This window comes from Myotis lucifugus, unplaced genomic scaffold (assembly GCF_000147115.1).
Source record: "Myotis lucifugus unplaced genomic scaffold, Myoluc2.0 scaffold_537, whole genome shotgun sequence".
Lineage (NCBI taxonomy): Eukaryota > Metazoa > Chordata > Mammalia > Chiroptera > Vespertilionidae > Myotis > Myotis lucifugus.
In genome coordinates this window covers 511,648-523,645 of record NW_005871585.1, presented here as the reverse complement: position 1 = coordinate 523,645, position 11,998 = coordinate 511,648, and the positions used below count along the sequence as shown (strand labels likewise).

Sequence of the window (11,998 nt, the reverse complement as noted above, 5' to 3'; positions counted from 1 at the left end):
ATGCCAACTGTTCTCCACCTGGGAAATGATGTAAAATCGGTTTCTTTAGTTTTCTGCTTAATGGTCTTCTCCAGCACTGAGGTCAGAGGAGCCGCCTTCCAGCCCCCAGGCTGCTTCTCAGAGCCGGAAATTTCGCCATAGGCCTCTGCCTAGGACACGACCTCTGCACCCCCAGGGTGCATAAACACACAGGGCTTCCATCAGGCTGCCCTTTGGCTCCTGTGACCCCTCTCTGGCCTTCATCTGTCCTGTGACCCAAGACTATAGATAAATAAACTCAGGCCAGGTCCAGCCTTAACGCTTGTGCAGCTCAGTGCAACTAGGAGTTGTCCACAGGAGATTTAACAACCAGAAGTTATCATGTGTGAAACAGCAGTTTACTTTTGTGTATGCATGTGTATTTTGTAGGGATGAGATTTTAGGACAATCTTTACTCTTGCTAGTTCAAAATTATTTGTATGTATGTATGCAGGTAGGTAAGTAGGTATGCATTTATGTAATTCCTGCCTTGTTCCAAAGAAAACTTCTCCTTCCTCCTCACCCCATCATGCAAAATAGAATAAAACAAGTAAGAACCACATCATGAGGAATGCAGCTTACTTAATTAGCCTTGATCTGTGTAATTAGGGAATGGAATAGAACAATATAGAATGTGGTTGGCTAAGGGTTTGGCGCAGGGGACTAAATCATGTAAGTGGGAGAGAGAAACATAGTGGAAGGCGTGGTTGGAGGTGCCAAAATTTCACACTTGTTTCTGGAGGGGATTGGAAGCGTCCCCATCAGTAAAGCTCTGAATCTATAAAGAGTGAATTTGCAGAATCCATTTTGACCATCAAGGGCCCATTTCCCTTTCCGGGCGGCATTACTGATTCTGGGATTGCTGGAGTAAGTGAGGAGGCAGGCCTGAAACACTGTTAGACTGTGAGAAGGAACCTCAATGTGATCCTTAAAAATAATACCTTTATTCTGAAAGTTCAAGTGAAGGTTAACATTAATTGAAGCTGTCAGACAACCTAAAATTTCTTCTTTTTAAAGAAGGCTGATTTTCTTCCCTCAGATAAAAAGTGGGTGATTAATTAGTCTATCGTTACAAAAGGAGATAATAATGTTAGTAGATACTGAGTTTCCTATTAAAGGGGTTACCTATTGTATTCCATTTGGAGTTCCTGTATATATTTTTGAAACACATTCATCTTATATTAAGTCACCACTGTTAAAGTTATATATTGAATTTTTAAGCATTTTCTTGAACATTGTTGCTCTGCCTTTAAATGCTCAGATCATTTTCTGTCTTAAAGGGGCATTTTTAATGTGGCTTCTTTTGGTGTACTAATTCTCCACCCCAACTCCTGCCAGCCCCCTCTCCCCCAACGCATCTGCAAACACACACTCAGAGATGACCCCCAGAGGTGATTCATCCACACCTTCATGTATGAGTGCATTCAGGCAGCCCAGCTGATGCAAGCCTGATTTATGGAAGTCCTGTACACTTCAATTACTGCTCTCTTTTTCTGTTGCTTTTGGGCATTTTGTTTACCTCCCTTTCCATCTTCATTATTTGAACTTCAAACTGCTAGTACTTGAGAGGTCCTTTCCTTCTTTCTATAATCCCTAGTTCTTACTAAGAACTTAAAATGAATTCAGCCTCAGCTTTCCCAGATATGGAAGCCCCTCTCAGCACATTCGCTCACATTGGGGATTCTTATCAGTTCCATCTTCTGGAAGCCATGGCTGATGCCTGGACTGGTTGCTTCCACGGCCTGCAGCACAGCTAGTGTTCTGCTCCCTTTACCACCATTCTACAGTCTCTCGTGATGGTGTCCTTATTTTCCCAGATCCCGTGTCTCTCTCTCTTTCTTGATTTTTGCCCTCATTTTGGTGGAGCACCTCTTCCAATGGCTTCATGAGAAAGGGTTCATGGATAGTAATTTTTTTGAGCCCATTCATGTGTGAAAATGTCCTCATCCTACCCTCATGTTTGATTCATAGATTTAATGTTATATTAAAGTTTGAAATGAATTGTCCCTTAAAATTTTGAAGGGATTATGTCTCTGTCTTTCACCTTCCAGTGTTGCTGTTGAGAATTTCTAATGTTACTTTAACTTGATCTTTAGTTTGAGGTTTGTGTTTCCTCTTTAGAAACTGTGCTATCTTCTTTTTGTCTTTAGTTTTCTGAAATTTTACATTTCTACCTTCAGTGATAAAAGATGCCACAACCCAGCCAGTGTGGCTCAATGGTTGGGCATTGACCAGGAGGTCATGTTTCCATTCCCAGTTGGTCTGGGTACATGCCCAGATTTCAAGCTAGATCCCCAGTAGGGGGCATGCAGGAGGCAGCCGATCAATGATTGCCTCTCATCATTGATGTGTCTATCTCTCTTTCCCTCTCCCTTCCTCTCTGAAATCAATTAAAAAAATACTTTTTAAAAAAAGAGATGCCACAAATTTCCACATATTTGGATGTTCTGTGGTGTTAATTGGATTCTACTTGGCTTCCCCACTGCCAACTTAGGCATGTTTTTTAGTTTTGTTTTTTGTTAAGATTTTTTATTGATTTTTAGAGAGAAAGGAAGGAAGAAGGAGAAAGAGAAACATGGATATGAGAGTGAAACATTGATTGTCTGCCTCCTGCATGCTCATTTTTGAGGATTGAGCCCACAACCTGTGTGCCCTGACTAGGAATCTAACCGGCAACCTTTCGGTGCATGGGGTGATGCCCAACCAACTGAGCCACACCGGCCAGGGCTGTTTTTCAGTTTTTTTTTTTTTTGTTTTTGTTTTTTTTTTTAAAAAAATATACTTTATTGATTTTTTACAGAGAGGAAGGGAGAGAAATAGAGAGTTAGAAACATCGATGAGAGAGAAGCATCGATCAGCTGCCTCCTGCACACCCCCTACTGGGGATGTGCCCACAACCAAGGTACATGCCCTTGACCGGAATCGAACCTGGGACCTTTCAGTCCGCAGGCCGACGCTCTATCCACTGAGCCAAACCGGTTCGGCTGTTTTTCAGTTTTAAATAATTATTTTTTTTGCCCCATAACTCCTTCACGCTTTCTTTTGTCCTTCAGGCTGTGTTTAAAAAACAAACATAAAAAACTTTACTGTAGTTGTCGTGAGGTGTTTGGGGACCAGAGGTGTTCACTCTTCCATCTCTACCCAGAAGACGATCCCTTTGCTCTTCAACCAGCTCTGTCATGGCTTTTGCCTCCCCTGTCACCGAGACTGCCCACGGACAGGCCACTCACCCGTTCCTGCTGTCAGATCCTTTGGGCTCTTCTCTCTCCTCAGCCGCCCTGATCTCTCAGCTGCATTTGGTGTGGTCTTGACTGCTTCCTTTTCCAAATGATTTCCCCGCTTTGCTTTGATGACTCTGCGTCATCCTGGGTTTTTCCAGGACATCACTGGCCCTTCCTTTCAGTCTTCTCAGCTCGTTCCTTCCCATATCCAGCCTCTAAATCATGCAGTATCTCAGCCTAGTTTTGGGGGCTCTGTTTCTACTTCCACCCTCCCTAGTAGGTTTAAGCCAGTCCCACGACTTTAAATGTCATGTGTGTGCTGATAACACCCACTGAGATCTGTCCTTTGAGCTCCGGATTTATACAAAGTTCCCATTTGGTCCCTTTGGGCATGTTGTAAATAGAACTCTTGGTTTACTACCCTCAAACCTGTTTCTTCTCTAATCCTCCCTACATCAGTAAGTGGGACCACCATCTAGCTAGTTGCTCAAACAAAGGTAATTGGGTCAATTAGTCCCTTTTTTGATCTAGCCCGTCAGCAAGTTATATCTCCAAAATCTATCTTCAATTTACCTTTCCCCTCAGGTGTCTGGCCCAGAGCCTGGCACACATGAGACATTCACTGGTAAACAGTCAAATGAATGATGTCAATAGAAAACCAGGGAAATTGGTGTAAAAATATGTGGACTCTTTAAACATGAAAGACAAAGACAGGGGGACTATTCTCGATTAAAATATTTTTTATTTGATTTTTAATTTATTATTATTTTTTAAATTGATTTCAGAGAGGAGGAGAGAGGGAGAGATAGATAGAAACATCAATGATGACAGAGAATCATTGATTGGCTGCCTCCTGCACACCCCCACATTGGGGATCTAGCCTGCAACCCAGGCATGTGACCTTGGCTGTAATCGAACCCAGGACCCTTCAGTCCACAGGCCAACGCTCTGTCCACTGAGCCAAACCGACTTGGGCTTGATTAAAATATTTTTAAAATACATGGTAAATAAATGCAATGCATTGAATTCTGTTGTTTGTTTGTTTTAAAAAAACACACCAGGTATTACGGATATTATAGGGACACTTGGGGAAATTTGAATATAGATTGTATGTAGATAATATTGTATCAGGTTTATGATTATTTTGGAGGAGGTCCTTATTTCTAGGAAATACAATTTGAACTTTTTAGGGGTGATGTGTTATGATACCTGTAACTCATTTTCAAATGGTTCAGAAGAAAAAAGCTTATCTCAAGAGGGAGGAGGGAGTAAACAAATGTAGCAAAATGTTAACAATTGGTGAATCTAGGTGAAGGGTATATGGGTTTTTATTGTATATTCTGTTCATCTTACTGTATGTTTGAAAAATTTTCAAAGTAAAAAATTAGAAAAAGTCAACAGTGGAGAAGAATTTAAGGAAAAGATATTTCAGGACAATTTTTAGGCCCTCCCCCAAATGCTGAAATCCATTTTGCAGCAAAGTATTAAATGCAACAAAGTCCAAGAATACACATAGTTCTAGAGCTGATGTAGATAACATGAAGGAAATAAAGTCGAGTAGAAATAAAGCCTTTCTGGAAAAGTTACCTCTTTTTAAAAAAAATTCGGTGTGAAAGTTGATGGTCAACTGCCCACTAGAGGGCAGTGCGTGAGAGTGATTCTGTCCACAGGAGGCCCCTAAGGACTCTGGTTTTCTTACACACGAGGTCGCTCTTCTCTGCACAAAAAATCTTTAGGCGTCTTACACTGCTTTAGAGAGGACATGTAGATGGTCAGTGTGCTTCCTGTTTCTTTCTCCACTTAGAGCTGCTTCTGAATTGGGTGGATTTTAGCTTTGGTTCCTCTGCTTCCTGGAGGCTTTGGAGGGGTCTGGATATGGGAGATGTATAGGTCTGCCCTCCTGTGTGTCTGCTCCAAAAGCCAGTAATATATGTGCCCACTAGGATCTCAGGAATTATACCTTTTAATTACAAACTGGCAAATCATAATCCTACGGCACTTAATCTTTAGGTTTCCCAGGATCTATTAAAATTCTAGGAATTTCAGTCAGGGATTTTACCTCCCTTAGAGCTGTGATGTGCCTTGCTGAGTGGCTGACTAAAAAGGGCCGTCTTTCTGTGTGCCTACACAAAAAAAGATGGGTTAGGGTAAATGTTGTAGAAAGTTACCCAGCAAATTAAATGATCAGCTTGTGGCAGGTTGTTCTTTCACCTAACCCGTGGAATCAGATTGTGCGATGGGGCTAGAATTAAACATCACAGAGCTGCCGAACCAGTTTGGCTCAGTGGATAGAGCGTTGGCCTGCGGACTGAAGGGTCCCGGGTTCGATTCCGATCAGGGGCATGTATCTTGGTTGCGGGCACATCCCCACTGGGAGGTGTGCAGGAGGCAGCTGATAGATGTTTCTCTCTCATCGGTGTTTCTAACTCTCTATCCCTCTCCCTTCTTCTCTGTAAAAAATCAATAAAATATATTTTTAAAAAAATCACAGAGCTTATGGTGTTAGCCCGTCTCCTGAGCTGCATAGGAAGCAGACATGCCCCAAGCAAATTCAGACAATGCCTTCAGAAGTAAGCATTACATTGAGATATAAAAGTGCCTGGGTGGGGTAGGTGATGAGAGGATTGTTGTAGGTGAAGCTGGTGGGTATCATTGGTCCTATTTTGGCTCAGTATATTAAGTCCTGCATATCAATGTTAGGACAGCATCAGCCTCTCTGCATAGCTTGCTCTGACCTTCCCCAAATGAATTAAGTGCCCCTCCTGTGTTGTCCAGTCCATACCTCTGTTATAGTGCAGTACGCATGGTTGTTGATTTGCATGTTCTTCTCTCCTGAGGAGAAAGACTGATTACTACTAGATTTGTACTTTCTTCCCTTTTCTGGTCGCATTCTGGTTCTGCATATGCTCTTCTTCCTCTGGGGTACTCTCCTTCCTGGGTTTTGGGTTTGCTTCTTTGTGCGTTTGTTTATTTTGGTTCTTTTCTCCAAATACAGTGACATAGACTTGCTGATGTCTTACACACAAAGGAGAGAGGGGAACTAACGCTCTTCTAGTGCTTTCTTTGTATTGAGCACTGTTGACTGTCAGGTGTTTTATGAGCATTTTGTCACTTACTGTTGTTCTTCTGACAAACACACAAGCTTTCCGCCTCTTAGGTCTTTGCACTTGCTGTTGCCTCTTCCAGGAACGGTTTCCCTGAAGTCCTCAAGAAGGTGGCTCCTTTTTCTGCTAACAAACATGTCTAGTTTACAAACCATTCTTCTGAAGTTAGTTTTATTACGTTGATTATTCCTCTCTTTTCACTGGTGGGCAGGACGTCAGGGAAGGAATTAGCTGAGGCCAGCTGAGAATCTTTGACCCCCTCTCCCCTTCTACTGCTCCCCATTGTATCAAGTCCTGGTCACTTGCTAGTACAAGATGTCTCAAGGTAGTTTACTAATTTTTATTATAATTGCTTTTCCCTACCTCATTATAACTGGCATTGCCTTCCAGACTCTGCCTCTCCTAGGGGATAAGGGATTGATTCAGTTCTTTGGTTATCCTTCTTCTTGAGGTGGGTGAACCCAGTATCTTTTAACATAGTTTTGTTCTTTATAACCTGGAAGTCTAGATCAGACCTTTATAAACAGATATATAATTAGTAAGAAAAAAATCTATTTCTACAGATTTAGTGTTGAAACAATGAAACCAAGTGCTCATATTCTGATATATAGTAAAATCATACTTCAAAAAATCTTATTGATCCTTTAAGGTTCAGTTCAGGTCCTGACGCCACTGACATTCTCCACATCTGTAGTAACCAACATTAACCTTTCTTGTTCTGAATTGCTGTGGTCCACAAACTTTAGTTTGGTCATTTATCTGGAGAATTTTATTTAATTGCTTTGTGTATCTATAATCTCAGCTGACCAATGAGATGGTAAGATGCCAGTTGATTGTGGCAGTGTTTTCTCCGTTTTTGCAATGTTGAAAATGTACCATATTTTAAAGGACATTTTTGAAGCAAAATATCTTTAAATAATTTATCTTTGCTATGGGAGTTTTATTTACTTTCTGAAATGCAACTGTAAAATTATCTTGTTTAGGTTTTCTTAAATGAATTCTCATTTAAACATAAGATTATTATTTTCCACAGTTTTATTATTCATTTTGTTCTCAGTATTCATATAAGAAGACTAATGTGCTCAGGTATAATGCTCCAAGGGAGTGTTTCAGAAGAGAAAGAATATTAATTATTTCTTGTAGCTTATCTATAACAAGTCATGTAGGAAATGTACACTCATTTTAAGCTTTTATAGAACTTCGTGGTGGATTTCTAGAGTTGCTAGACTAAAGTAATTTTCAGCCTTCTGCAGAAAATTTGTAAAGACTTACATGATAAAATATCAATATTTTAATAGTGATAATTGTGTCAGCATTCTTAATTATATGCGGAGCTTTCTAATTCTTACCAGAGCTGCTCCTTCCTGGCAGAGTTCAATCATCAGCCTCCCATCAGTTAGGTTAATCTCTATATAATATAATTAAATTCATCTGACCTGGTTACTGGGCACCTTTCAGATATCAGACTGATGCTTGCACCACTAAGAATATTTCATTTCTAAAATTGACCTTTTGAATCAGCCTTTCTTTAATCTGCCCGTTATACTTAATAGAAATATTTCTTTTAAAAAGTAACCTCACTTTATTAATGTCTTTAATTTCAAAAACTGATGTGGTTATTCAATGTGTGTAAAGTAAAATGCCTTAAAAAACTAATGTCATTCCTTTTTATTTATAGAGATACTTTCTAGTTGGGAGCAACCATGCAGAAACAAAATACCGTGTTTTGAAAATTGATAGAACAGAACCGAAGGATTTGGTCATAATTGATGATAGGGTAAGTATCTTACAAACCTGAATCCAAACAGAAACGTTGATACCTGTTTAAAGGGCATCAAATATCCTTACACCTTCTAGTGATATATAATTTTTTTATTATGTATCTAAAAATTATAATTATTTTTCATGGTTGGCTAGAATTTGAATCTGTAATGTGGTTTCTAGAAATTACTGATGTCAAATAGTATGGCAAGTTTGTTTCTCATTAAAAAAATTTTTTTTTAATTGATTTCAGAGCAGAAGGGAGAGGGAGAGAGAGATAGAAACATCAATGATGAGAGAGAATCATTGATCAGCTGTCTCCTACATGCCCCACACTGGGGATCAAGCCCGCAACCTGGGCATGTGCCCTGACTGGGAACCAAACTGTGACCTCCTGGTTCATAAGTCAAGGCTCAACCACTGAGCCACACAACCTGGGGCAAGACCTTTACTTCTATTTTGATTTGTTTTACAAAGCAAACTCTTTGGATAAGATAAAAGTATATTTTTCTTAAAGGGATGACATTTTAATAATTCAAATAACTCTTAATAATCCATCTACCAGATTATTTCTTACTATCTATAATAATAAAAGCATAATATGCTAATTAGACCAGACAGCCGAATGACCTTCCTGATGTCATTCTGGACATCCTTCCGGACGACTTTCTGGAAGAAGCGGTGGTGGAGGGGGCTGAGGCAGGCAGGCGAGTGGTTAGGGGTGATCAGGCAGGCAGGCAGAGACGGTTAGGAGCCAGCGGTTCCAGATTGAGAGAGGGTGCAGGCCGGGCTGAGGGATCCACTCCCCACCCCCCACCCCCGTGCACAAATTTCGTGCACCAGGCCTCTAGTGCTTTAATATGAAGGTACTTGCAGTCAGAGAGGACTTCTATACTGCAGACTTTATGCTGCTAAAAATCACCTGTAGGGCCTCTTCTGATGACTCGCTGTGCACTAGAGAAATGTTCTTTGCAGATGTTACATTATCCAGAGTCAGGAATATGAGACTCAATTCAGGTGGCACAAAAACATGAGGCTGTTAGTCAAAAGAGAAATGCAATATGATGCTGTTGAACAGTGACTTTTAACTCTTTCAAATGAGAGAGCCTAACTTACTTTTGTATTAAATTTCCTGTCTGTGAATATTTCTGAATCCATGTAATTTCCTGTTTTTTTTCAAATATATTAGTAGCTGCAGTTTGGAACCCATTTTCACTAAGCTCTTGCAAAACTATTTTCTGTGTATAATAATTTTAGATACATTCTATTTTGTGATTTCCTGCACTCCTGGTGTTGTGGTCTCTCCCAAACTACCAAATATGGTAGTTTTTAGTAATTTAATGTAATAATTCTTGGCTTTATTTGGGGATGGGAGTGGTTGATCGGGATCTTTTTGAAAATCTAAGAAAAGCTATGGGCCTTCTTATAAAAAATGCACATCTACACATATAACCAAAACTTGACATATAATTTTAAGGGGTTTACAGACTTCTTGAAATTTGTCTGTGGATCCTTTAAATCTCTGGTTCAGAAGATAAGGTTTTACTAGTTTTTAGTATAGCAACATGATCCAGTAACTACTCTTAATAGCTAATATTGAAGAATTTGCTTTTTAAAATTGTAGCTTAGTCCTGCAGTTATTATATACTTCTCTGTGAAATAGCTAATGATTCATATAGGCAACTTTTAATTTTCAGGGGTAAAGAATAAATAATCGAAAAAGTAAGCACAACCTTACAGATTAAGTTTGCTTATTTTCAGCATGTGTATACTCCACAAGAAGTGAGGGAGCTTCTTGGCCGCTTGGATCTCGGAAACAGAACAAAGATGGGCCAGAAAGGGTCCTCCGGGTTCTTTCGGGCTGTTTCGGCTTTTGGTATTGTAGGTAAGAAATGTACCTCCCTCTTCTACCTCTTTTTTTTTTCTTTTTAATCTACATAGATTACTTATAGTTTGCAAGCCTACGTAGCTTTATAATTATAACCCATCATCGGTGGCATTGGTTGTTTAAATCTTTATTATCCACCAATCAGATACAAAACAGCCTTTATATAGCATATGCTATGTGCTCAGCACTGTACTCAGTTTTATGTAGGATACGAACAAATAATATAGAAATGGTTTGGGCCTTTAAGGAGTCTGCTTGTCTGGCTTGTTGAGGAATGAAAAAGGAAGAATGAGCTTGGACTGTGAACATCTGCCCTGTCATTTATCAGCAGGAAAAAACAGATACAGGTAAAACTAGCTTTAAAATGGACAGGAATTTCTCCCCAGGGCCTGCTGCAGCATCAGGTGTCATAACCCCGTCTTTGAATGACTACTGCTTTCTTATTCACTGAGAAACTTTGTCCTCTAGAATCACAGACTATCTGAAACGTTGCTGTTGAAATTAGTCAGTGAGACAAAGCATTCCCTTCTTGCCTGGATGGTGTAAGTCACTTTGACACGGAGAAGCAGCCTTGATGTGCAGCTCAGATGCAAAGCTTCGGATAAGGGTTTCTGGGGACAATAGTCCACAGCTGTGCTGTTTTTTCAAGGAAATGGTACCCCAAGTTGGCTTCACAGTCCAGACTTGAAGTTGATCTCTTTACATACAGTCCTGCTTTGGTTGGGGCCTCTTCATTTAAATGTTACCTGACCTCTTCCCTTACACCCTAGAATAACTCCTTTATTTATTCATGAATAGATATGGGTTTGACCTTTAAGGAGTCTGCACTTGTGGGGCCTTTATGAGTGCCCACGGGTCCTCTGGTGTGCATTGTTTCTCATTGCAGTGCGTTAATAGATCTGTTTCTGCTGTACTGTGGAGTTGTCCCTGGGGGTGGGGTCTTAGGATAATTGGACTAGGATAAGGGACAAAAACTAATGCACATGAAACAATTCCAAGAATGTAATTAAGAGCCACGCTATGTAGTAAAAGTTAAATGGTGTTGGAGACTATCACATAGGAGGTAGGTTACTTGATCTGGAATGGCCAGGAAAGATTTCTTGGAAAAGATGAGACTGGGTCTGGATGCTAACAGAGGAACAAGATTTGGGTGGATGTAGGGAAGAGAGGAGAGAACTCTAGTAGGGGTAACAGCAGAGGCATAGACATGAAGATGCCCTTGGGTCCTGGAACGTTGGCTAGTTGTTGGATGAGGCCAGATTGCTTGGAGCCCTGGCTACCACCTAGAGAGATAGTATTAATTCTCCAAAGCAAAATATCTGGGGCGGGGGGCAAAATTTTTTTGACCAAGACTATATTGTAACTAGTGTATTGCTGAGAATTTAGTCCTACTAAGCATTAGTACATATAGTCTTCCTCACCAATATAGAACATGCATTCCAATAATTTGACATAAAATATAACTTTATAATGCTCCAACATTCATAAAAAGTTTACCTATCAGAAGTGGTATTTGTGGAAGATTGCATGAAGGCTATGCAATTACTGGGTATATTGTTTTGTTTGTTCAATACCACCACTTTTCTGGGTCTGCTCCCCTACCCCATTTAAGTCACCTAGTTATCTACACTAATAAAAGAGAAACATGGTAATTAGCATACGACCGCTACCCTTCCCATTGGCTAATCAGCATATCCTTATGCAAATCAACTGTCAACTAAGATGGCGGTTAACCGCCAACAAAGATGGCGGCTAATTTGCATACGCCCAATGATGGGAGGCGAAAGGGGAAGGACTGAAGAATGGTGATCGGCAACCCAGGCGGCAGGCAAGAGCTAGGGGGTGGGCAAAGGCCGCCTTTCCCCACCCCCCAGCCAGTGATCACCATAGGAAAGCCGGGCAGCAAACCCGACCCCAGGGCTGGGGTTGCCTGCTGGCCTGTGTGGAGCGATGCCATGGCGATCGGAGGGTGGGAGGCCCACGCGCAGGCCAGCCGGCAACTCTCG

The 11,998-nt window shown here is 40.7% G+C and overlaps 1 protein-coding gene across 1 annotated transcript in view; it reads left to right on the top strand.

The window, feature by feature from the left end:
* Positions 1–8,021: 8,021 nt before the first annotated feature.
* Positions 8,022–11,998, top strand: part of FIG4 (FIG4 phosphoinositide 5-phosphatase) — a gene marked incomplete at its 5' end in the record, with an annotated part of 87,048 nt that continues 83,071 nt past the window's right edge. Inside the window, 2 exons of the mRNA XM_023745333.1 lie at positions 8,022–8,120; positions 9,866–9,989. Of these exons, the coding sequence (XP_023601101.1) occupies positions 8,022–8,120; positions 9,866–9,989 (223 nt within the window). The remainder of the gene's footprint in view (positions 8,121–9,865; positions 9,990–11,998) is intronic.